The sequence below is a fragment of the Electrona antarctica genome, assembly GCF_951216825.1.
Source record: "Electrona antarctica genome assembly, chromosome: 9".
Lineage (NCBI taxonomy): Eukaryota > Metazoa > Chordata > Actinopteri > Myctophiformes > Myctophidae > Electrona > Electrona antarctica.
Window position 1 is genome coordinate 13,289,297 of NC_136790.1, and position 26,974 is coordinate 13,316,270.

General features: G+C 41.4%; 2 protein-coding genes across 5 annotated transcripts in view; both read left to right on the forward strand.

Moving 5' to 3' along the window:
- The first annotated feature begins 1,619 nt into the window (after positions 1-1,619).
- On the forward strand, positions 1,620-11,246 carry tnfrsf1b (tumor necrosis factor receptor superfamily, member 1B). Of its 3 annotated transcripts, none has more exons than XM_079511398.1 (10): positions 1,620-1,814; positions 4,632-4,743; positions 6,636-6,764; positions 6,863-7,021; positions 7,971-8,064; positions 8,166-8,431; positions 8,907-9,002; positions 9,160-9,218; positions 9,327-9,429; positions 10,023-11,246. In XM_079511398.1, the coding sequence occupies exons 1-10, from the start codon at positions 1,758-1,760 to the stop codon at positions 10,367-10,369; spliced, it is 1,422 nt and encodes a 473-aa protein (XP_079367524.1). In that variant the 5' UTR covers positions 1,620-1,757; the 3' UTR covers positions 10,370-11,246. The 3 variants fall into 3 exon arrangements, with proteins under 3 accessions (XP_079367524.1, XP_079367525.1, XP_079367526.1); XM_079511399.1 differs by having other exon boundaries at positions 4,635-4,743; XM_079511400.1 differs by having other exon boundaries at positions 10,018-10,153.
- Positions 11,247-13,929: 2,683 nt separating this feature from the next.
- Positions 13,930-26,974, forward strand: part of trim62.1 (tripartite motif containing 62, tandem duplicate 1) — a 55,194-nt gene continuing 42,149 nt past the window's right edge. The window contains exons 1-2 of one of the 2 annotated variants that reach the window (XM_079509463.1): positions 13,930-14,195; positions 15,054-15,619. In XM_079509463.1, the coding sequence (XP_079365589.1) occupies positions 15,212-15,619 (408 nt within the window). In that variant the 5' untranslated portion in view covers positions 13,930-14,195; positions 15,054-15,211. Of the gene's footprint in view, positions 14,196-14,314; positions 14,652-15,053; positions 15,620-26,974 lie in introns of those variants that run through there. The other variant, XM_079509464.1, reaches the window with a different exon arrangement.

Genomic DNA, 26,974 nt, shown 5'->3' on the forward strand with positions numbered 1-26,974 from the left:
GTGGTATTTTATCATGAACATTAGTTAGGACCAATTATAGGAAGAGAAGTTGAAAAGTGGTGAAGTGGTCCTTTAATTCATTATGAGAAGCTGAACTTGCAGTCGTCACATGGTGTGTTGAAACGGGTGCAATGCAATAGTGTCGGAGTTCTTTGTCACTATTTTAAAGTTCAGTACAAAAACCTCAGCAATGCCTGTTCAAAGCCTGCATATAGTGCAGATAAAATAGAGTTTTGGTATTAACACTGTCTCGCCCACTGAGGGGAAATTTATTTTGTCTGTCTGTCACGCTCTGAGAACTAGATTGTATGTGGAGGCTACTGAAATCTTTTAGGTGTTCTTGTGTGACTTTAGTTTACCCCCAAAAAGGTGTTTTGAAAAACAGGCTGGTGCTATTGAAGGTTTCCATCTCTATGCTTTCTTCGCTATTGAGTAATTAATTACCTTCGAGACAGATGGATGTTCTGTGTCTATGTTGTTCGATGGATAATGCAACCTTGCATACTGTATAAGGCTTCTAAAATATCAGTTTCATGAGAAAGAACTATTAAGGAAGGTCTTTCAAAGATCTTCCGAGGTCGAAACATGTTGGCAGTTGCCTTATATTAATAAAGCCTTTTCCTCTGCTTTAATCCTGAGTGCCTGTTTTTTTTTCTCACGCTTTGATCACAGTTTGGCCCTGTCAGCACGATTGATACTTTCAACTACTTTTAGCTATCTTTATTTTTTATATCTTCTGTGAGCACCTGATTGTTCTGTTTTCTCTATCGTCAGTTTCAATTATCCTCTGGGCTATCAGTTTTCTTTTAAATAAAGACCTACAGTAAACCATCAGTATGCTATAGTAAATACAGTAGGCCCTATAGCTTTAATATATAGACATAATGGCATTTCATTGAAGGCCAGAAGATGAGACCATAAATAATACTGTGAATGCAACAGTAATTGTATGATTCATACATGAGGATTAAAAATTCAGCATATTGGTTGTGAAATCACAATGCTATGCTTCACACAGGAGTGAACAGCACTGGCTGACTCAGGATCAGGATGTTTGGTTAAGTAGACTACATTATAAGCATATATAACTTCCGGAACTTGCTTGACTTTTCTGTCTTATGCCCACAGATTATGACAGTATAATAATGACAAGCTACATACAATGCTTCACCACAAAGGAAGCTGGAAACAGGTTGAATCGGTGTAGCCTACTCAGAACTGTCTCCCTGCTCTGCTTTCAAAACACCTGTTTTACTGTACACATTTGGATTTTTAATGAATGTACAGCCTATTCATGATAGACTGCCTGTGTGGCCTATAGTCCTTTTGGTTTGTCCCAATTATGTGTATGTACACACACACACACACACACACACACACATTATACACACACACAGTAGCAGTAGACCCTATATATTAAATATTACTTGTTTTTATTAATTGATTTTTATGTCAGATAATTACTTTTTGACATGCCTTAAAATGTTGTGCGACCAAACGAGGTGCTGTCAATCAACTTCCTCTGACCACTGTGACCAGTTTAGAGGCAGTTCGTTTTGTTTCCTGTCTTGGCTCTAAAAATCACGGTCTCATTTTCGGGGAACTGAAAACACCTTGCTTGTTGTCAGTCACTGACTGTTTGAAAACGTCTCAGATTTTAAAATGAAGTGCAACAACAACAAGTTAGTTGTAGTTGTGTAGCATAGGTTGTAAATGTAGCCTACTTTAGTTAGTTACTAGTTAGATTTAAGAAAGCAATGAGGGATTCTACGTGTATACTGTTTGCGATCCTGCTGAATGCCAGAACGACGAAGGTAAGATTCATTCTGCCGTCTCTGGTGACTGCTCTGTCCTTCATCAAGGACGCCAGGTATCAATCGGGAGCGTTATTTGAAAGTGGGGCAGGCAGTAGCTTACTATTTCACTCACTCTCCGTAACCATCACCAGCTGATGTTATTATATCGCAGTTTGGGGTGGAATCCGGTATATTATAGATTAGACTACTTCCTTGAAAGTTGTCAAATTATTTTATTCCTATTTCGCTGGATTTCTTTAAAGGCAGTAGCACTTCACTTTCTGAAGGTTTTGTGTGGGGGTGTGGGGGGACCCCAACACACACACACACACACACACACACACACACACACACACACACAGGATTACTCTTAACATTCACATTGTCGGTGTCTTCATTCCAAAAGTTCTCTGAACTTAATTGTGCTGTCTAATAGTTTACACAGACTACCCGCAAGTATTGCTTTTATGAATATGAAATCCAAATAACCTAAAGCAAAATATGTCAATGTCTCTCCACAATCCAATTTACAACTTTGCCTTTCTACACAAATCAATTTTCCTGTGAATCTATTCAACAGCATTGATTATAAAGGGAGTATGTTATCAAATGTATTCATAGAATATTTTTTATTGAGTACTCTATACCAAAATATACCATAGGCCTATATGCCCTTTTTCTTTCTCTGTATCTTTACATGGGGATGGGAATAGAACAGCAGTCCCACTGTAATCACCAACCACTAACCAGGCTACAATTGGCATATGGCCAGAGGAATGTGGGGGAAATGTATCACATTTAATCAGATTGAAGTCCACTTTCAGTAATAACAATACTACTACACATGCATTGATAGTATAAGGAACAGCTGCAGGCTAAATAATAGTCAACCTGCATGATGCAGTTTCAGAACAACTCCCTGGCCATAACCTTATGTCCTTGTGTTCTGTTGCTTCCTGTCTAAATTAACTTTTATCACTTCTGGAGAAACAGTGCATGGTGGTTTAGGAATACAGCCAAGGCGAAAGGAAAAATAACAAGTTTCTCACAATGGCAGGAAGAATGTCTCTATCGTTTAACAGTTAGACGATAGAGCTCTTACTGTCAGTGGCTAAACCACACGTCGTTGTGTAGACTGTTCCATTTCCTGTTGTACAAGAAATACACTGCTATATGATAGGCCTTTCTTTGATGGGAGGACAAAGTTTTGAAGGAAATAGTTTGAACTTTAGCGCCTCGATACACATCAAAACGCCATCATCTAACGCTTAGAAATACAGATTTCCTTTGGGTAAATCAATGTGTGTAAGCCAATGAATTTCAGTGGTGTAAAGTACATTAACGTATATCATTTTGAGGTATTTGTACTTTACTTGAGTGTTTCAAATTTCCAATACTTTTACTTCTACTCCACTACATCTCAGAGGCAAATATTGTACTTTTACTCCACTACATTCATTTTGAAAACTTGAGTTACTTTGAAGATTTTGATAATTATTACAACACATACATTAACCACTTCAGCCCTATATACATTTTAAGCTCACAATGTGTCGTGAATAAATGGGACATTCTGCATAGTGAGTACATTTTCATACCAATACTTTTGTACTGTTACTCAAGTACATTTTTAATTCCAGACTTGTACTTGTAACAGAGTAGTACAATATTGTACAAGTAAACTGTACTGTATATGCATGTGGTACACCAGCCGTACAGTAGCCCAGAGGAAAAAGCTCCAGAGGGTCATTAACACGGCACAAACGATCGTTGGCTGCCCTCTTCCCACATTGGAGGACCTACACAGATCCCGCTGTCTCAAAAAAAAACACAGAACATTATAAAGGACACTTCTCACACCCCGGTCACTCACTGTTTGAACTGTTGCCGTCAGGTAGACGGTACAGAGTACTCAAGTCAGGGACCAGCAGATTCAGTAACAGTTTCTATCCCACAGCGGTAGCCACACTAAATGCTGCTAGGAAATGATCCGTTGCACGTTGCATGTTTTAAGGGTGTACTGTGCAATATATGTCATGTGCCAATAGGGATTTGTGCAATAACATGAAGTACGGTTATGTGTGTGTTTTGTTGTATTAGCTTTTATAGTTTTATATTCTAGTTTATGATGCACTGATCGGTTGGCACTTTTAATTTCGTTGTACTTGTTGCAATGACAATAAAGATCTATCTATCTATCTAAAACAACTGAGTACTTTTTCCACCACTGCTGAATTTGAACCTCTGTATTCTGTGTGGGAAACCAAACATCTGCAGCTCCAACAGATATTACCTGGCACTAAAAGTCCAAAACCAGCCGACAGCAGTAGGTCAGCGCTCAGCACAGTACCCTGCTTTTACCATCTAGATTCTAGGCCGATGCTCATTAGGAATGCATATCCCTTACTTATGCATTATGTTGCGTTCAGTACCCTTAGCACTTGGAGGCCAGTCTATGACGTCAGCACTATGACATCATGGATCTCCATATATGCACTAAAAAGGGATTTGTTTGTGGTTCTGGTCAAGCCCCTGAATTCCCATTCTGACTTCAACAAGACATGACATGACTTGAAGTTTATTGGTCAGACAGCCCTCAAGTTATTTACACACACACACACACACACACACACACACACACACACACACACACACACACACACACACACACACACACACACACACACACACACACACACACACACACACACAGGCTTAATTTATTTACAGCTACATGAAGGCTTCACACAGATTTGAGTTTGGGACTTTCTTGCGCTCTGTTCTAATTGAGCTGCTCAATTACAGCAACCTCTTTCTTTCTTTACTTTTAAACAGCAGGAGTATTCTCTGCCGTATCATGCAGATTCACATGGAGAATGTAAGAACCCAGAGAAAGAATACCTATTGGATGATGCATCAAACTTGTGCTGCAGCAAGTGTCCGCCTGGTAAGAGATGAATAGCCTCATACTGATTCCTACAGACTTTCAGGACTAATATACGATCATATTAATTTTAGAGGGCTTTAGTATAGAAAATATTGTCTGTTTATTATGCAAGACAACGTCAAGGCGTTCAGATTAGATGTACTGTACCCATACCCGAATATAATAAATCGACTCTAATTATAAGATTATTAAAAAACTCTCTACTACTACTCTAGTCCCCAATTATAATACGACCCTGTTTTTTAGGATAATTCCATTGAAAAAAAAACCCCCTAAAACATAGTCTTAGATTCAGCACAATGAAGTGTTTTGTTTTTCAATTGATTTTTTTTTTCTTCCTAATTTAGTCATTCAGTGATTGAAATTCCCTTTGTACTCTAGACTCTTTGTCGCTGCTGACCCTACTGGTTTGCTCATTCAGGAGGGTGTCAAACTGGGGTCAGGACTGGTGACCCCAGTTTGACACCCTCCTGAATGAGCAAACCAGTAGGGTCAGCAGCGAGAGGGCTCCCCAAATTATTTGGATGCTTAGATTAATGTGCAACATTGTTTTCTCACTCAACAGTAAACAAGCCAACATACAGTATATACAGTGTATATATGGTATCTGAACATTTCTAAAGTTACAATTTAATGGCTTTTAAGACCTTTATAATTGGTCAAATTGTCAAATGTTACATCAGAAAGACATTGACAACATTGTGAATCTAGAAGCTCACAACAACTCGCAGTGTGAGGTGTTTGTAGTTTAGAGGATTGATATTCTTCTCAGTTAAGCTCCCAACTGAACAGGTGCCCTGACCAACCGTAGGAGTTGATAGATATGTCCCAAACCACCCCCTCAGGTCCTCCACTGCTGGCCTGCTCGATGTGCTTAAAAATGGCGACAAAAAAATACGTGTGAACTGTGAAGCAGCTTTCTGCTTCTACAGGCCGACAGCGTATTTTAAATACTTTTAAAGCTCTGCTCTGTAAAGCACTATGAGCTGCATTTCATGTCATGAAAGGTGCTATACAAATAAAGTTGTATTATTCCTACCCGGTTTCCATGCCTTGAACATGGCCAATTGATGCACCACGGATAATACCCCTAGGGCGGTATTATGCATGTCTTAAGTACCAGGTCTTATTACTGGCCAAACAGCATTGACCACACCTCCAGGTCTTAAGTTAAGTCATAAGACCTGGTACTTAAGACACGCATAATACTGCCCCTAGTCTCCATGGCGGTGCACAGTAACATTACACCTGCAACCAGCCGACTCCGACTGTCCCAAAATCCTCAGTTGTAATGTAACGAGTGTACAAATGGAACCAAATGGAAGTGTCCACTACACCATTTTGGAATCAATTGGATAACAACCACTTTTCTGCTTCAAACTGGAATGAGATGTAGGCTACAGTAATTGCAGGCACCAGACTGTTGATGTTAATGACTGAAATGAAAGTTTAAGATTATCTCAACAGCATCACTTTATTACAAATCACTTATTACAGATTCCCCCCTCAATTTTCACTTATCAATTTACTATTTTGAAAAACATTTTAAAATACTTCAAATAGCCGATCTACATCGTCACATTGTGAGATTGAACTATTTAAAAATGTTTTTCAAAATAGTAAAAAGTGCTCTCTTCAAAGTAAATAGCATTCCACAAAATCTTCCCAGAACAGAGCATTGTTCTCTTTTATTTATTTTATTATTGATTATTAACTGACAACACACATGACTCTGACTGGTAGAAGAAGGCTTTATATTTACTCCAGCAAGAACACAGAAAAGCAACATGAAAAGTAGATTTGAAAACATGTATGCCACTATGCCACCAAATTTCTGTGTTTGTTCATTCAAATGTTTTTGTGTTTCTTGCATTTGTTTGTTTTTCTAACAGGGATGAAACTGATAAAGAATTCTTGCAGCGACACAAATGACAGCGAGTGTCAAGAGTGTGACAGCGGCCAATACTTGGAAAACTCAAACTATTCTCCAAACTGCATGAAATGCCCTGAGTGTAAAACAGGTGGGTGGATGCATTATTACAGTATATACATTACTGTACCTGTTTGGTAGTCCCTGACTCCCTGTATGTGAAATGCCATGTTGTTTCTTTTTGAACAGACAAGGGTCTGCAGTATGCCCAGAACTGCAACAGTACCACAAAGTCCAAATGTGTGTGTCAGACTGGGTGGTACTGCATCATGGACTTTGAGGACCCATACTGTACAGATTGTAAGATGTACAAATACTGCAAGGCTGGGGATGGAGTCTCTAGAGAAGGTACAATGCTCACCATTTTCCAGGAGGCCATTGATATCTTTTCAGAATGTAACATACAGTGTCTTCATTATTACAGATATGTGAAATCATGTTTGTCAACCCGGCATACCTATTTTTAGCATGTCATTATAACCCGTCCCAGCCTCCCAGGTGCATCCATGCGATGTTTTTTAGTTATAGTTCTTCTATTTATAGGAATAGACTATGTGACAACCAGGTATAGTCTGGTGACCACCGGAGAGACGGGTGACAGCCGGAATGTAGACGGCACCCGGGTGAGCAGTATGGGTTAGCGCCCCAGCCTGTGTCCTCCGTGAGGAGGAAGCCCAACAGCCCTCAGTGAGGCCTTTGGGAGGGCCATGCAAGCAGCAAGCGGAACCGCAGCACCATGACCCTGCGGAACCATTGCCCACCACTCCTGAATGAACTGTCTGGTGCTGGGACTCTGGTGCAACGCACAGGTCCTCGCTCTACTCCTGGTGAGAGCAGGAGTGGACCTGGTGAGACGTAGGAGGGGCCCGGACAGGAGACAACCCACAGAGCCTAGTCCCTCCATGCGCCAGAAGTGTACCTCCCAGCCCTGGCAGAGTAGTTCTGGAGTAGTTCCAACGGATTGTGTGCCCCTGGTTTTTCCCTAGTGGGACTGATTGAGGGTAGCTACTGGGACGTAAGTCGGGACTTGATCACTCCCGGCTGGGTCGCCTGAGTGAGGGGTATGATGTTGAGAGACCCGAAACCCCGTTGACCTCAGGATACATCACTGAGGATACGTCCCAGGTGCATCCATGCGATGTTTTTTAGTTATAACAACATTTTCAAACGTTCTAAAATAGCTTACAAAAAATTTAAATTAGTATATAGGACTTACAGTAAGTGGTTAAAATGAGATATGTATATGCACAGTATAGTGTGATATATACATTTAAAGGGATTTTTGTATGTATTTCAGGCGGAAAAGACGACGATGTGAGGTGTAAAAAATGTCCTGATGGGACATTCTCTGATAAGATCTCTTACACCGAACGTTGTCAGCCTCATACAGAGTGAGTGAAGCACGTGAGTGAAGCACAACCACATAGCTATAGCTATAGTTATTTGTGGTGCATAATCTAAGATCTTCTGAATTGTTTCCCCTCCTCTCCAGTTGTCAAGGAAGGGCTATCGTGAAACATGGCAATGCTACCTCGGACACAGTGTGTGAGCCTGCGGTTGCTGCTTATACAACCCTGCATCCAAGGACACAGACTGATCCACGTGGCACTGGTACTGTGCACCAAACCATAAATCTACAAACGACTGCAAATCCATCAAGCTTACCCTCTAGACCTGTCAGTGATCCAGTTGTCGTCCCAGAAGAACCAACAAAAACCCAAATACCAACACCATGGCCCAACTCTGGGCCACAATTAGGTATGCTGATTGGTCAAAGTTTATTATAAGTCATGAAGAAGTACAGTTGGGTGCCACCAATATTGTCCCTTATCATTTGACCCATTTAGGCCTGACCTCAAAATTTTAAAAAATCCTTCTAAATCCTCCAGTTTTCTGAAATAAATATTTTCACGATTTTTCAAAAATAGCAGACCTACAAGCTCGTAGCGCGCCACTCGGTGGCGCGCTATGAGCTTGTAGATCTGCTATTTTTCAATAGCTAAATTATAACATAATGTTTAAAACACCAAAAGGGGTTCCCGCCCAAAATGGGTTAACTGTCCTTTTGCGCAGATCACGCAAACCTCAGCAAAAAGAAAAGAACAATATCGATGGCCTCCAACTGTACCTTTGTGACCAAAGCAGTGTTTCAGACTTTACTTTGTTTGTGTGGACATATAGAAACATTGTGGATTTACATCATGTGTGTACTTTTGCCTACCTACTTTTTTAGTTGCAGTAATTGCTGGTGTCACTGGACTTCTTATGGTATTCATTATTGTGCTGGTGCTGTTGATCCGCCGTAAAACCATTCCGATGAATGGTGAAGGTAGCCTGGAACAAAATTCAACATTTTAAATTACATTATTTATTCTGTTGATTATGCTGCACATTTGAGATAAGTTGTAATTATTCAACCTTTGTTCATTTCTGATTTATGTCGTGTCAATATTTTTCATCTCTCTGCACGGTTCTTTCTTACCTAGAGGCCCAAACCCTTCCTCCAAAAATAGATGCAAATGGCAATTGTGAGAGGGACAATGACGTGAGTTTCTTTGCTTATGTGCTTATTTGTTCTGAAATCATTTATATTAATATAAGTTATACTGTGTATGACTTACTAATAGAGTCTGTCTCTCCTTCTCTGATACAGGTGAATCCGTGTCATTCAACGAACGTTGAGCTTGTTGCTTTCTCCAACATATCCCCAGAACAACAGTGTCTTTTGAGAACAGAGGAACCCTACAATAAATCTGGTCAGTCTTTTTTATTATTTTTATTTATTACATTTATACGTTTATTTGTCAGGGACAATGCATAGTCGCTCTGGAATACAGCGTCTGCGAAATGCCTAAATCTTAAATTGCAATAGGTTACAATAATGTGTTGCTGCTTATACATGTACGGATTAAAGGACCTCTTCTCCCATTTTCAACCTATCTTCATATAATTGGTCCACTCCTGACTAATGCTCTTTATACTGTAAGATGTCTCAGAGAACTGTGGACAGTTCCCAATCGGTAATTTCAAACAAGATTTCAATTTTATTTTTTAGTTACTGCAAGGATAATGGCTTCTATTTCAGCATGCTAACTTTCCAGGAAGAAAAATGCTGTAGTTTAAATGATATGAATTATGAAGATAAGGTTGAAAAGTGGTTGAGAAGTGCTCCTCCCCCTATGTCTCTGCTTAGGGTTTCTACATATAAATGGTCATTACATCATTATTACTAAGTTATTAAGTTAGTTAAAGTGAGCATATACTAGTGACATATTACCTAATCATACGATTACCGGTACATCATTTTATTTGGACAAAATCTATATTTCTGATGTCTTTACAAGGATAGAGGGTTACAGCATTCAGGAGGACCCGTCCATAGGCTCACTTCAATCCACCCCACCACAGCAGAGCCCACAGTCTTCACTGTCAGAGCCCATGCCCTTACTCACCAACACTGAGTCCATCAGTTTCCAGCCCACTATCCTCCCTCAAACCACCTCTCAGCTCATTAGTCCCCCGGCCAACAGTTCCCATGTGAACGTCAGCATCACTTTCCACATTGGAAATGGGACCTGTAGTGGTGCAGAAGCCCCCATCATTCCAGCTGAAGATGCAGCACAGGCAGATGATGACCTGCCCCTTGGGGAGGAAGAGGAGTGCCTCACCATTCCACAACAAGTGGAAGTTCAGTAGTTTTGTCATGAATCATGTATGAAGAATCCTATCCAACAGATGACACAATTTAATGTGTGGCAGTTGCTCAGGAGATAGAGTTGCTGTTTGGGAACCATAAGGTTCCAGGTTCGATTTCCAGCTCTTCCTGTCTTAGTGCAAGGAAGCTCTTTCTGAAGGAAAGGTTGTTCTGGACACCGGGGATGCGCCATGGCGCTTTTATAGGTGGCAAACATCGCACCGGAAGTTTGATGAAATACATGGCAGTGACATATAATCGGTTCAGGAATATAAAAGAAAATATTACAGGTTGTTTTCTAATCACTTACTTTTCGATGTGCACAGTACATCATTTTATTGAGGATCTAAACAGTGGCAGGTATCGTTTCTGTCTCGGAGGTATCGCAAGATTTGGTTGCCAGACAGGAAACGGTGGACAGGCTTGCGATACTTGGCACGTTCAGAAAGGTACATTTTGAGCTCTTTAGATACCTCTATAAAATGACACAGTGTACACATCGAAAAAGCAACACAGCAGAAAACAATGTGTGATGATATGTTTTATTTTATAAAGGTCTCAATTTTCAGAAATAGTGTTTGTTCATAAGCTGTCCAGCCGGCTCTCATAGACTCTAATTTTGTTTCTGTGAACTTCCGGTGTGAGTTCGACACCCCAGTGCGACGAGTCTGCCGACTCGAATTGCATCTTATCGAAAATGACGTCATATATACCTTGGCTAAGGCTTAGTGTCGAAAATGTCCTTGAGCAAGACAATGAAATCCAACTGCTCTCCGGGTGCTGTTTAATAGTTGCCCACTGCTCCTAATAATTAGGACATTATTATTGGGAGCATTTGACTTTAAATACATATGACTTTAATTACAAATTACTCTTATACTGTTGGTTACGTATTCATTCACATACATTTATTATTTTAAAATGATAAATCATAGCAGCTACTGCAATGTTTATGTACATATACTGTAAATAATTTAGTAAATAAATATATATTACAAAAATACTGTGTAACATACGTTGTTGATTGGTCCTGAGTGGGATACTACATAGTCTCTGGACAGTATAATGCAACTGGAGAGCATGAGAACAACGGATGCATTTTGCCCAGCATAAAGTTTTCTTACAACACAAGATGCTGTGTCAACAGGTTCAAGGTTGTCTTGGAGACAGAGTCACAGCTGCATACAAATAACAGACACGTTCACATACAAAAAGGAAAAACACCATGAAACACCCAACATACACAAAACAGAGATATTGCACACATTCCCTTGATAAAGTGCTTTTGGCAATCCCTGAATCTCGAGTCAGTAAAGTGCATTCGGCGATCTCTGATTGAGCATTTTGATTGACAGGGGAACAAAAGAGTGTTTAAATCTGTTATACACATACCGTGGAGTTCTATACCTCCTACCGGATGGCATTAGCTCGTACTCTCTGTACAACACATGCAAGGGGTCAGATATAATATGCCGAGCTTGTCTCAACACTGCTTGTTCAAAGATGGCCTGGGGAGTGATGGTGGACATGCCCATGATCTTCCCAGCCATGTTTGCTAGCCTACTTATTTGAGATTTGTACTTCACAGTTAGATTGCCAAACCAGCTGGACATACCGTATTTTAGGATTGACTCTATACTAGCTCTATAAAAGGTCAACATGATATTTACACTGACTCCAAAAAGCCTAAGTCTTCTGAGAAAGTGTAAACGCTGGTGTATCTTAGAACACAGTGTTGTAACATGTGTGTGCCAGCTCAGGTTCTCATCGATCTGTACTCCCAGGTATTTATACGAGGGGACCTGTTTGATGTTATGGTCATGGACAGTAATCATACTGTGGTCTCCTATGGACCTGGGGTCCACTATGACCTCCTCTGTTTTGTTTACATTTATTTTCAGATGGTGTAGATCACACCACTCTATAAACTTGTCTACCCCCTCTGTATGGCTGAGGATGTTATTATCACTTTTGAGCAGACTAAGTATCACTGTGTCATCGGAAAACTTGATAACAAACTGATTTGGATGTGAGCTGACAGTCGTCCGTATACAAGGTAAACAGAAAAGAGGAACTGACTGTTCCTTGCGGCACCCCTGTACTACACAGTGTCTCCTCTGAGAACACAGAGTTAAATCTCACCCTCTGGGCTACAGTTATGTACTGTCAGTGGTTCCACGAGGGAGGCCCACATGGACCCTTACAGGTCTGTAACAGAGTTACGGGTGTCCTTGAAATTCAAAAGTTAGAACCACACTGGGTGCACAATTTCTCAACTCAATACATCTTTGGGGGAAAAAAATGATGCTTGATTTGATATAAATTCAGTTAATACTTTACTAACAAAACTTGTTCATAGTAACAGCTGCTCTCCCAATTGTGTTGGAAGAAAATGAGTCATCAAACATGTGTATGTGCCCCTAGGTCATTATTACCTAACTGCTAAACTGGGTCAGACAGCAAGAATACATTTGCCCTAAAATAAATAAATAAATAAAACTGCATTCAGTCTGTAAATTATCCTTATTGCAGTTTTGCGCATGTTGAACTTGCACTAATGTATTAGGCTACTGTATATGTATTATACCTTCCAGATACGGAATTGTTAATATATTATCCTCTTATTTTATTCACTACCTTTACTATTGCAAACTTGATATTATCTTTAAAAAGTCTCCTTATATTACATAGTTTTATCTTGTTTTAGGAAGTAATTGTAAGTGTGGAACATGCTGCAGCTACACCAACATTTAACTGTTTTCCAGTTGTACCTGTATGAGTGACAGCACTAACTGACTGACTGGGTGAAAGACTGGTAACTTATCTAAATGCAACGACCCAGGCCCAATTCAAATGCCCAGTTGGAGGCAGGGACGGATTAACCCCCATGAGGGCCCCTGGGCCGGTAATTTTTGCAGGGCCCCCATAGCGCGTGTGCGTGCGATATTTTCATGTTTTTCTGTGTTTTTGTCATCTTTTTGACCTAATTTTAACTAAATCAATGGCCAATGAAGGGCTCCAGATTCCCTTTTCAGGGCGTCTAGTACTGTGCGGTCCAATTTCCTCAAAGGGCCCCTGAGAGCCAAGGGCCCCTGGGCCACGGCCCCCAATGGCTAATTTGTCCCTGGTTAGAGGCCACACAAACTGAACTCACTTTGCAAAAGTATCCAGAGTAGATTTACTAGACTACCGGTAATCTGAGTTCCCAGAAGTTTTATTTTTTAATAGACCAGTTCACCTGTACCACGTACAGTGTTGCCACCTACTGGTCCAAATCGGACTAGAATATAATGGATGTCAATGTACTTTCGCTTTGCTGTTTGTGTTCAATGATTCCTTACCCCACCAATTAAGGTTTATTATGTAATACATTAGTACTAGGACAGTTTTAGTGGTAATATTTGTATTCAGCGCACGATGGAGGATTTATTACAGTCAAAGCAAGGCACTGACCGCCTGCCGGGAGGAAGATTTAGATTATCAGCTGTGCGCGGCGCGCGAGCAGGCAGCGCTACAAAAGAGGAGGGCCAGAGGAACTGGACCATTGCATTACTGGAGGGGCGCAACGCATCTTCATAGGACCAATTCAAACGGTTTATTGTAGCCTAGTTGTACATTTAATAATTGCAGTTGTTATGTGAGAATATTATAATTAAACTACACGCATTTACATTGATGTAAGCTTTTATATGACACATTGGCCGTGAATATTAGTAAATATAACACCCACGCGCTCGCACAGGGGGTTTGTGCCAACGCCGCTTGTGGTTCTTCCTGAAAGGAGGAGTGAACAGTGGAGCTGATGGTCGGTGGTGTGTCGTTTAGCTGGTGAGTTCAGTTTTAGTATTATTGTAGTCTAAACGGCAGATGAATACTTTGTCATGAGAAGATACGTGCAAATCCGCTTTGATAATCTTTTTAGGCAGTTAACATTTGGTTGGTGTTCGCTTTTTAAACGGGTTGGTTGGTTGTGGTGTGCGTGTGTGTGTGTTGCTCTCTGCACTGTGTATCCCTGCTGCCGTGGTGGTACCGTGTGGGTCCTGCTTGGATGTGTTTACAAATGCCGCTAGTAGCAAGCAAGGCGCAACCAGTCAATTAAACACCAAGCATGCTCATTTCTAGTGCAGATGGTATCTCGACTTTCCCCGGTAGAAATAAATAAGCAACTAGTTAAGGTTTGCTTGTTGCCACTGAAATATTCCACCCAAAGAGGAGGAAATCAAGGAATGTGTCAGTGACCGAGAGGGAGGAAAGACAGTTGCTTTCCCACCGCAATGACTGCAGGTGCTTCCTGAAGTAACAGCACATCTCACTAGACTAGAACAATACAAATACTGTACTGTAATTAAAACACCGCGGTGGAACAGGAACGTATTTTTTGCTAATGGTAAAGTTTTCCGGATCTTTATTGAACACTAAGGAAAGAGAGTGTGTGATTCTGGTTTCTTGTGGAAGACTCATGAGGCAAAATGCAGCTGTAATTTATGGGGATGAGAGTGTGTGGGCTTGTTTCCAATTTCGTGCAAACCAACATTTGTTTTGATAAGTGATGGCAAACTCTGAAATGATAGAAATCCTCAGTTGTAAAAGTACATTTAGATTTTGACCATTTCTGTACTGTGTATGCAACAACATCAACCGTGCCAAATTATTAGTATTAAAGTGTCCTTGTGCTTTTTCCACCAGATACATCAGAAGTGGCAAAATCCTAAGATCTGTCGGTCAACATCTGCATGACACCGAACCCCTCCAAATCTGAGAAGTGAATCTGAGAAGTGAACTGAATCATCCATCGCACCAACAAGGTGTCCCTTTTAGATGCAGCTCTGTCTCTGTGTTTGCAAATGGCTTGCTGTCTGAAGGACGAGCTCCTCTGTTCCATCTGTCTGAGCATCTACCAGGACCCCGTCAGCTTTGGTTGTGAGCACTACTTCTGCAGACAGTGTATCACCGAGCATTGGAGCAGGCAGGAGCCTCGCGGAGTACGGGACTGTCCGGAGTGCCGGAGGACCTTCGCCGACCCCCTTCTCTCCCCGAGTCTCAAGTTGTCCAACATTGTGGAGCGCTACTCTGCCTTCCCGCTGGACGCCATCCTGAACGCTCAGAGGAGCTCCTATCCCTGCAAAGACCACGAGAAGGTCAAGCTCTTCTGCCTGAGTGACAAGAGCCTGGTGTGTTTCTTCTGTGACGAGCCAGCCCTGCACGAGCAACATCAGGTGACCACGATTGACGAGGCCTACGAGGAGATACAGGTCAGTGTCACAGAGATGTGGGTATAGGGCGCTCAGGTGGAGTGTTTAGACAGTTTTTGGTTTAGACTAGTCATTGGTTAGACCAGTCATTAGTCCTACAACTACAACCTATCTCAAGACTCAAACCCTCACCCTAAACCTAACCTCCCACGGGGCAGCACACCTAAACCTAACCAGTTAACGCATGTCTAACCAATGACTAGTCTAAACTAAGTATGCACCCCAGTCCCTGCCCAGTGCCCAGCACCACAGATGTTGTCTGTTTGAATTCACCGTGGTGCATCCGGCTTTGTCGAGCGTCTGTACGAACACAATTGACCTGTGTCTGGGGGCAGTTGGAGGGAAGCCGGGCGGGGACGGTGACATTGGTCATTGGATGTACACCTACAGGCGTGGGAGTGTTGGGCGGGGCGAGTAGGATGAAGGCCCTTCCAGTGGGGGCTCCTCTCTGGCAGGATACAACAGCAGTGACAAGACGACACACAAATGTGTGTGGAGAGGAATTAATGACTAAATTGGGGAGAAAAGGCTACTCTAAATTTAGGAAGAAAAAATAGAGATGTGGGGATGTACATATTTGACCTTGTTCTGAATCACCTATCGACCCATTTACATGCATCTTATGGAAACGCTAGGTGTAATGTAGGTCAACCTTTTGGTCAGATTTTCAGTTTATAGGAATTGGATAATAATAAAACATCACTAGTGGTATTTTAACTACTAAAAACATAAATGTAATATTAAGGATCACTGTGGTTATTTTATAGTATCGATTTTCAGCAACCAACAATTGGTTTCCATTTGTACTGTTGTGTTTGAGCTTAAACAGAATTTGAATTGTGCAGTGCATTGAAAAATCACCCCTGAGGCTGACTTCTGTTTATGTCTGCACGTCATTACAATTAAATAGCTCATACTTTCTGTTTTTAATGTTGCACAATATATATAGTGAATGAACATATTGCATGATATGATATCATTACAAGATATAAAGTCCTTCAGAAAGGGGCATAAACTGACCGATACAGTAGGCTGATTATGTGGTTCTGCTCTAATCCATCAAATATAGCCTGTAATTAAATGGCCAAATTAACCCCATATCCTGCTTAAAGGCCATTTCCATAAATCAAAAATGTATTCTTTTAATTAATGTATTTTTAATGATCGAAGTTGTTTAGCAGTTTCTCATGAATGAGACTGTTCGTGCTGTATGAGCACTGAGTGTTATTGATGTTAAATTAGTTAAATTAGTGGCAGCGGTGGCCGACCGGATTGCGGAGCGGTCTTGATACCGGAAGGTCGCCAGTTCGAATCAGCGGTCCGACACGTTAAAATTACCACCGCTGAAGTGCCCTTGAACAAGGCATTGAACCACTACGATGAAATGTTCTATGAGCAGGGCCTGGCTGGAAACAAGTTCTTGAGCTTAGCCCAGATACCCTGGGTAAATATAGTAATCATTTCATTTCATTTCAAGTATTGAGCCTCTTGTATGCCACTTTCACAGTCTGTGTGTGTCGCAAAGACATTCCCATTCACATGGCCCAAGGCCTTGACTGTTCATTGTGTTGCTGTCCACTTTACACCATTCTGAAGGTCTGTATTTAAGCCAACATCAAGGCAGCCCCTCCATTCATCACCCTGCACCAGTGATGAGGTTAATATATTGTACCAGTTCACTCTTCACTGGGTTAATGGGCAGCGGTGGCCGAACGGATTGCGGAGCGGTCTTGATACCGGAAGGTCGCCAGTTCGAATCAGCGGTCCGACACGTTAAAATTACCACCGCTGAAGTGCCCTTGAACAAGGCATTGAACCACTACGATGAAATGTTCTATGAGCAGGGCCTGGCTGGAAACAAGTTCTTGAGCTTAGCCCAGATACCCTGGGTAAATATAGTAATCATTTCATTTTTTCATTTCATTTCAATGGGTAATTTTAATTTACTCCCTTAGGACTATTGTGAGAATATTATATTATTTCCATTTCTCTTTATATTAGCCTCTTTGTGTTATTTTATGGCTGTATGTATTACAGAAAAAAGCTCTTAAACTCTTTGACATTTCAGTTGGATCACAGTTCAGGCATTTATGAACTATAAAGACATCAACCACTTAACCAATGACCTTTTCCATAGTCACCCCATGAAGCCTTGAATTCATGGAGATTTTTGCGTTCCAATATTTGACACATTTATGTTAATATATTAGACCAATCTTAACGAGAGCAAAACCATAATTAAAATGGTGTACACAACAAAATGTTTGGTGTTAATTCAACTCACAATGGACCCGTGCCGTGTAATCTCCGTGCAGAAGTAATTAGTCCCAGTACAAGACGTTGCTCTTTCTCTTGGGTGGTGTCTTGTCCCGATCCTTGGAGCTCTTTTCAAGGCAGAGTGATGTGGCATTTCCTACGCTGGCAGGAGGTTTGGAGGCTGCCCAGATCTGCAACCACTCAACGGGAAGAAGAGCACACACAGTCTCTAACTACTTGGCTCACTTACCTTTTTGTGTGCGCAGACATTTACAAGTAGAGATGTTCTTTCTTCTGCAGCTTGTAGAAACGCAAATGTCAATAGAACTAAATGGATGGTTTTTTACTCTCTCATCTGTTATTCACGATCAAATCTTAAATCAATAGCAGTGCCTGTACTGCACATGTAGAAGAGAATATTCTCAGAATTAACATTTTGAGAAAGTAATGTACTAGTCATGTTTCGGTTTTTGTATTTCTTATATCCTTTCTTTTCAGTGAGCAGACTGTGAGTTGGATGGCACAGTTGTGCTCAGAGGCACACAGGTCATCTTTAGCACGAGCTTTTATTATACACAATATAGCACTGGCCCTAGCCTCGACGACCTTACAGGCGACCTTTTACAGGCGTATGCAAAGGCTCAACTTATGTAATTTAGATAGCATTTTATGTAGACATGGCGGTGCATACTTAGTGCATAGTTTCATTATATAGAGATTCCACTGTTAGACGGTGTTAGGTTCTTAGCTTACGTATGATTCTTGATGACTATATTTGATGCATTACCAATTTACCATGTGGTGTTCTTGCTGCACTGGATTAAGATGCGTCAGCTAAATTGTAATACACAGCCTTAAACACTGCCCAAATGACATGATGAGGACGTAATAAGGTGCAGCGATCATCTCCAGTTTATTGACTGAGGTCAGAAGGTGGTGGTGTTTGTTAAATACATGTTTCTTTCTTGTCGTCTTATTTATTTTTAACATTTAGAAAGAAATTGGGTAATGGGCATTTGATTTGTATAGAGCCTGGGCAATTTTAGAGACCATTTATTTTGGTGGCATGGTTCTGTGTTGGAGTTCCCTAGACGTCTATTGTTTGTATTGCTCTTGCTTTCCCTCTTTCAGTTTGAGATGACTCTTCATCTCGTTGACTCTGAAGAACTGGGACTACTGAGGGTTGTACGGAGTTAGCTACAGTCTGAACTCTGAATCTTCTGTCAGTTAAATATCCTGCAAAGCAACATTACTTTGCTATGCCAAGAACTGGACTGATTGCTATAGGCAAAGTCATTCTCTTGGGCCTCGGCCCCATCATCCATTAGTGCAAGAGGCATAGGAATGACAGTTCTATATCACCACCTTGTTGTTTACCTATTACCTAACAAACGTCAGACAGCAGAGTGTAAATGGCTTTGTGGTCATTTCTGGTTTATTATTGACAGGACACTAGAGAGAGGGAGATCTAGAGAGAGACAAGGGTTACTTACAACACATGACTCTGAAGATCTTATCAATAGATCTTGTGTCTATTGACCCAAACATCGCCTAAATTATAATAAAATAACCCGCACACCATCTACACAACTTACTGAGTGCGATCAACACAGCACACCATCCCGATTGGCTAAGATTGCCTTCCAAAGTTTGCAGGATTGGTCCGTTTTGAACAAAATGGCTCAAATCATGAACACAGCAGGCGACTTATGTGACATTTTGCACGCACATTCTCACTAGGCAGAGGAAGAAATGCCACTTAAAATCAACCTCATGGTGGTGCTACAACGGGCAGATTTGTGTTTTACCTGCACTTTTCACATCTGTTTATAGAGCCATCAGGAAGCTGACTTATGTCAAACACATTTTTGAGGGGCGCTAGACTCTCCTATGTCTAGCTTTGAGGGTTTGTGTTTGTGTAAACGCAAACATTGTCCTTACGCAAACATTGAATATAGAAAATAGAGGAATGGAAGCGCTGCAGGGATCTGTTAGTGGCTCTTAAATGGCTGCTCTTTGGTGATACAGGTAAGACAATACAGACAAAAGGTATCCTTCCTCCAAGTAGTACTGCTTGTCAGGGTGTAAATTGCAGACTTGAAAAGAAAAGAGTCCAAGGCACTCCGTCTTTGGTGAAGAATTAAATAATTTATTTTATGATGAGCAAGGCAAATAAATAACAGGACCTACGCGTTTCGACCAAAAGGTCTTCGTCAGGGTCTATCTGCCAGCTTGGCTGATAGTCACCTTTAAATACAACCAGGTGGTGGGTGTGATCCAATCATGACATTGCATTGTTATTATTTCATTCAAACATTGAATGCCATTGACAATGAATGGCCAGTTTTGAGTGTTTGTGCAAACACAAACATTGAAGACAAAAGTGAGGACGCAAATTGGGATTGGCCGGAATGAGATTATGTATGATAAGAACGGCCCTCACTTCACACATGGGTGTGATTTAAAAATATATATATATTATTCCTTCAGATTGTATCCAAATTTCACGCAAATCGGTACACATGATCTAGTCATGTGATCAAGAGGGATCTGTGTGATTTCTATTGTGGTTGGTTGGCAAAGATTGACCTAAGATCTAATGTTTGCAGGTGTGGCATGTTTTGAACAAAAAGCCTAAAAAAACAAACCCACATTTATATTACTCCTACATATTTTGTCCAACCCTGACCTGGTGGAGACCTGTTCTCCAAGGAGCACTTGTTCTATATACATTGTGTTTTTGATAAAAGTCAAGCTTCACCGGTTTACAAAAGAGATCTAATGAGAATAGATAATAAATATAAAATAAATAATAATAATTTGTACCAACTATTGATGGTACATGGGTCTGTCTAATTGTAGACAGACCCATGTGCAAAATTTGCATTTCAAACTGAAACATGCATTATTACATGCATTGCATTTCAGATAGGAAGCTTGGCTTGGTAATGTAACGAGTTAAAACATGCAATGCATCACAGACAGCTTGGCTTGGCGATGCAATTCCTTTTCGAGTCCCAAATATTTGATTTCTCAAATAGCCTCCATTGGGGTTCAGATGAATGAGGTGTTGTTGTGTGTTAGACCCAGTTTGTTGATGCTGGGCGTCAGTATGTCGACAGTGTGTTGGTCCGTCCAGCCACTAATGAATGCACTTTGTTTGCTATGCGACTGGAGCTGAGGGTGTCCTCATTATCCAGGTGACTTACTCCCCCGGACCAGAGTTGTTGCGATGACTTTGACCTCCTGCTGATTTACATCCCTCTCTCCCATGGATATTGATGCAGTCAAATGTGCTCAAAACTCAGCATGACTCAAACCCATCTGCCACATATGTACGCTAATATATAATTAATTGTCTCTATGTAAAGACTATTAAGGGGGGGGGGGGGGGGATCGAAGAGGATTTGCCATTTGCTAGGGGAACTGATGCATTGATTAGGAAGGGCTTTATTCTACAGATCGCTTAAGGTGGTATCAAACGCTGCTTAAATCCAGTTATAAGAGCAAAACTACTCTTACGCTAAATACTGTTTGTCCCAGACTTGACTGATACGATTTCCATGATGACAATCGTAAATTATGACCTAAATGACTGCTCAATTCTTAATACGTTGATCTTCTATAAGTATTTTTAACCCTAAAAGTGGATATCACCATGGCAGGGAACCAAAGTTCTCATTGCCATTGCTCATCATTTAGCTACACTGTAAAGCTTGTAATGGGTTGCTTGTTTAGGAAATAATGACTTTGTTTTAGGCAGCATAGTTAATGATGGTGAGATTAGTGTTCCCATCTTCAGACATGCCAAACTGGCGCCACCTAAAATAGAGGGTTCAGTTGATTGCACTCTAACCCTCAGTGCAGATAGATCTCCGTAGCTTTTTAAAAAAAAACACATTTACCACTGTGCCTCCAATTATGATGATCAAGATTGTCACTAGGCAGCGTGAGACCGAGACGGAGCGTCCCGGGGGACCTCCACAGTCCACATGCACTGCATGTCATTAGAGCAGTGTGGCGCTGGATAATAAAAGAAACGGTCGCTTTAGCCCCTAGTTATCCATGCGTGCAGGGTTGTGTTGGAGGCTATCCAGAGATTAGAGCTAGACTGTTTAGGCAGAAGGAGTCGCAGGAGCTGGCTGGTGGCTTGATAGCACTGTGTCCCTCTGGCGAGGTCCGTCAGTCAAATGGAGAAGCTGCACCGCTCTGTGCAGGTGTGTTTTCTCCCATATCTAGCATAACGGTATGAATAAGGTGGAAGGTTTGAAGTAAATACAAATGCAGTATAAAACCATTCTGAATTAGTTTGTAATAATAATGTTGAACGATGAAATTATATTTCAGAATTAATTGACTGTAATTGCCGTTTCTTTAATTAAAAAAAGGGAGAAAAAAAAAAAACGCATACAATTTTATTTTGGTTCCATAGCACACAGTCTGTCACTCTGACTGCCAGTACTAGGCCGTAGCTCTTCCAGCCATCGTACACATGCTCTCACTACTGCAGTAATGAGTCAGGCTATTTCAAGGGCACCCACGTCTGCCATGGCTTGCCCCAGTCCTCCATCCCTCCCTTAAAGCTGTTTTAAGCAATAATATGTCAAATTTTGAATGACCTTTTGTTGTGTTTTTTGGTATTCAGACGGCCAGCAATGGCCCCCAAAACATTTAGTCTCTGTCACCTCTAGGGGCCACAATCTGCATTCAAAGATGTTCCTAGAAGCTTTGTCATTGGTTGGGGAAAAAAAACGGTCGAAATGACTAACCCATCAGGAAGTAGACAGGCAAATCGACCAATGACAAAGCTTCTAGGAAAATCTTTGAATGCAGATTGCGGCCCCTAGATGTGTCACAGAGACTAAATATTTTTGGGAACGTTTTACCCATTGCTGGATGTCTGGAAAATAAATAAACAAAGGTCATTCAAATTTGACATATTATAGCATCAAGTCTCTCTCTCTCTCTCTCTGTCTCTGTCTCTGTCTCTGTCTCCTCTCTCTCTCCTCTCTGTCTCTGTCTCTGTCTCCTCTCTCTCCTCTCTCTCTCTCATATCTCACACTCTCTTGCTCCACCTACTGTATGCTCTGCTCTCCTTAATCTTCTTGTGCTTTATTAAATGCTTGGGATTTAGGTTGTTAGTTAATTATTTGGAGGGAGATGGCTGTCAGCAGGGCCCCCAACAAAATAATGATCTTGTTGGCAATCAGTTTCAGTACAGGTGGTGTTGCAGAGAGGTTTCATTCATGCGTAAACAGAGCCATGGGGAAAGGCAGAAACTCTTATTCTTGGAGGCATTATGATTATATCCTCATCCAGAGGGATTGCAGTGGCTTGTTGCAGGCAGCACTTTACTGTTACCATTGTTGGATTTTGCCCAAGGTTGGAAATGAGGGCTAGGCTGGATGCCAATTTAGCCCAGTTGGTAAATCCGTCAGATGCCTGGTCAAGTGGTCATCTAGCGTCTAGCCCACACACTGTAGGTCATTGCAGGAAATGGAGTGGACCATTTTCTATTTATTTTTTTCTAATCTTGCCGTCAGTCTGTTTTGTTTGATGTTATGATTGTTTGTTTTTAGATGGAGGGTGATTTCTTTGGCTTGCATTTTGTTGGGTTGGAATGTTGGTGCATCTGTTAGACTTTTTGCTTCCTCAGGGAATTGCATGTATTATGGATGCTCAAGGCCTTCTGGACAAAGGGCTTAGCTCTAAAATTATACCATATGTTTGCCAGTGTGCCAAGCCTTAGCCAACATATTTTGTTTTGACAGTTACCATGTCCTCAACTTACTCCAGGTTTTCTTTGATTGTCTGCATAATTTAATTAAACAATAATACTCTTATTGTTCCGCAGGAGCCGTCTTTTCATTCTTCAAGATTTTCTTTTTTTTTATTAATTTTTTTAAAAACTTTTTACCTCCTTCGGTTGTTCTTTGTTCCACCAACTCTGCATCTGTTGTTTTGTTCCAAACCGGCCTACTCTACTTCTGTTCCTGTCACTTCACTTTCACATATTCCCAAAAAAAGTGAGCATAGGGCTTTAAAAGTCTTTCTGCTGCAATAGGCAAATAACAGAAAGATCTTTCATGTGTAAATGTGATTTATTTTCATTATAATGCTCTGTACCTGAGCTAAGGGTTTTGGCAATGTGTGTGTGCAAGAGAACTGGTCTGGCAGGACCAGAGAATGAGCGAGAGGCAGCCAGGGTCACTGCAGAGGAGGAATTTGCAGGTCATCCTGCTAAAGGAAAGGGGAAGTTAATCTGCCCCCCAACACACACACACACACACACACACACACACACACACACACACACACACACAGTGTTAACCACATGGACCTTAGTGTACCTATTCTGGGGGGCGATCATCTGGCGAAAATAGCAGATATACAAGCACAAAATGTGTCTGCAAAGATATTTGGTGTACAGAGAAAAGAGTGGACCTAGTATAGACCCCTGGGGTCAACTAAGTTTATCCCCTCATAAAGCCCCCAATAAACCAGTGACAGTGCGTTGACAGATGTTTCAACTCCATGGCTTCATAACCAGAGAGAGAGCGACTCAGTTCAAATGGCAAGTCTAATGAGATGTTTCATTCAGGGACTTGGTCAAAGCAGGCCAAATGTCACTTTGCAAAAGAGAAGCTCAAGTGACTAGATTAAAGACCGCTATGTAATTGGTGTTAATTCTTCTACTTGTGACGATTCTTTCTCTACTTTGAGTTTAATGCATGTTTATTGACCCCTGAGACTGAGTCTGAGCCTGGCGCTCCTGATTAGCTGGGGAATTCATGGCAGATTTCCAGGCCATTGTTCAGGAGGCCTGCGGTTGGTTAGGTCATAGATCTCCTGTAATTCTGTGTCTACGATTAGCCAGGGATGATTCAATTAGACATGCTGTTGATAGGAGATGTCACGTATGCACTGTACACTACAACCTATGAGTCAGACTGAAGTCTGACCCAACTGAAGCATCCGATGAGAGTGAAATGAACAGACGAGAAGAGGCCAATGGAACTGTCTCTATTCTTTAGGTTCAACGCCTGGTTCAGCTTTTTTGCTTACCCACTGGCTAGGGGTGTCTCTTGAATAATAAGGTCACGATTATATTTTTATTTTATTTATTTATTTGACAGGGACAATGCTCATTAATCAACAACAAGTTTTCACTTCCATGTAAATGTGCCAGAGTTAGCCATAAGCTAATTTACATCTGTAGTCCCTGAGCAGGCTCTTAAAATGGTAGTAAAACTAAACATACAATGACACATACAATACAATACAATACAATACAATGCAATACAATACAGATAAAAGAAAGACAGTGTATAGTGTGCCAGCACACATTTTTACATTTTACGATTTCATCTTTTGAAAACACACTTTGAAACGAATCTGACAATTCTAATGATGGTGGCTTTTGCATTAGGAAAATGAAGTTGCTGTAATGTAGGCTACCCTTAATCTTTTATGTAACTGTATGTGTACTCTTCACACCAACAGCAGGTGCCATTCAGGCTCTTGATGGTAATTCAAATGTTAGTCACTGATTTGATTTGACTTGTTCATTTCAAGCTATGATTGTTTGCTATGCCCTGCTATTGGCAATGGTGTTTGTAACTGAGATCAGGTACAGTGGAATGGGAAGAGATGCAGGTACAGCACAGGGTGATTGTCATGAATGTGCACTCTATATGGCAATGATTCTCAGCCTTTTTGAGGGGCGCTATTCCCTCCAATGTCTGGCTTTTGAAATGACGTCGTATGGCAGCCAAGTCTATGGACTTTTAATGTTTGCGCCCCTAACTTCACACAAGTGTGATTTATTTATTTATTTCAATAACCCCGATTTGGGGTTATTGAAATCTATCTTCCTTCTATCTATAAATGCACCAAGTCTCTGTTTGTACGTACGTGTGTAATCCACGTAACTCGAGAACTGTTCATCCCCACCGACTTCGACTTCAGAAATTTCGAAATTCGACACGCGCGTTCCAAACCACCGCTGTCCCGAACCGCCCCGAAAAGGCCTCTGCCCAGGTGTGGACAGGGCCCTTGCCCAGGGTCCATATATGGAGCTGGCCTGTTCTGACAGCATTCTGACATGTGTGCATAGACTCCATATTTGGGCATGCCTGACAGAGAACTCCATATATGGGCATAAAAGGGACACAGACATAATATCTGGGAGGGGCATTTCCAACTTGCATCGTTCCAAGTAGGCCACTAGGCCAGTGCCCAACCGTCACCGCTGTAGAGGCTCCAACGCATAATATCTGGGTGGGGCATGCATTTCCAACTTGCATCATTCCAAGTAGGCCAGTGCCCAACGGGCACCGCTCTAGTATCTCTAAATGCACCACGTCTCTGTACGTCTGTGTATGGTTGTAATCCACGTAACTCGAGAACCGTTCACCCCTATTTTTAGGGGAGAATGTTGGTGTTTTTTTGTCACAGTACATTTGCAATTTGCCCTCTGCATTTACCCATCCTAACTATTAGGAGCAGTGGGTGCCATTAATACAGTGCCTGGGGAGCAGTTAGGAGCCAAGTGTCTTGCTCAGAAACACTTAGACCTGGGCCAGGGGTCGAACCGGGGACCTTCTGATTCCCACTCGGCCTCTCTACCCATTAAGCTGTCAGTGCCCAACTTACATACAATATATAGTTAATAATAATAGGATAGTAAATAATAGCATCTGTATCTTATTATCATCACAAGGTATACACAGATACCACAGACATGGGTAAAATAATGAACTGTGGGCACATTTTTTGAATCGTACCATTTTTCTCTGACCACATATTCTTTTGAGGCTATTTTGCTCTCCCATAATTCACTCCTGGATTTGGGTCTGCCGGGGTCAGACTAATCATCGCGCAGAGCGGTCGGACCGTCCCGCGTGGCCTCACCCCGTCACCTCTGGCCAGCTCCTCTCTCAGGAGGAATTCCAGCACCTGGCCTGGCCCACGCTAGCAGAGGGTTCTGCTCTATACGGTTTGTATCCTCAGGCTAGAGGTCATAAATGGATTCCACTTGGACACTCTGACCCGCTTTTTACTCGGAGTTTCCAAGATATGTGTTAAAAGGTTGGTCTA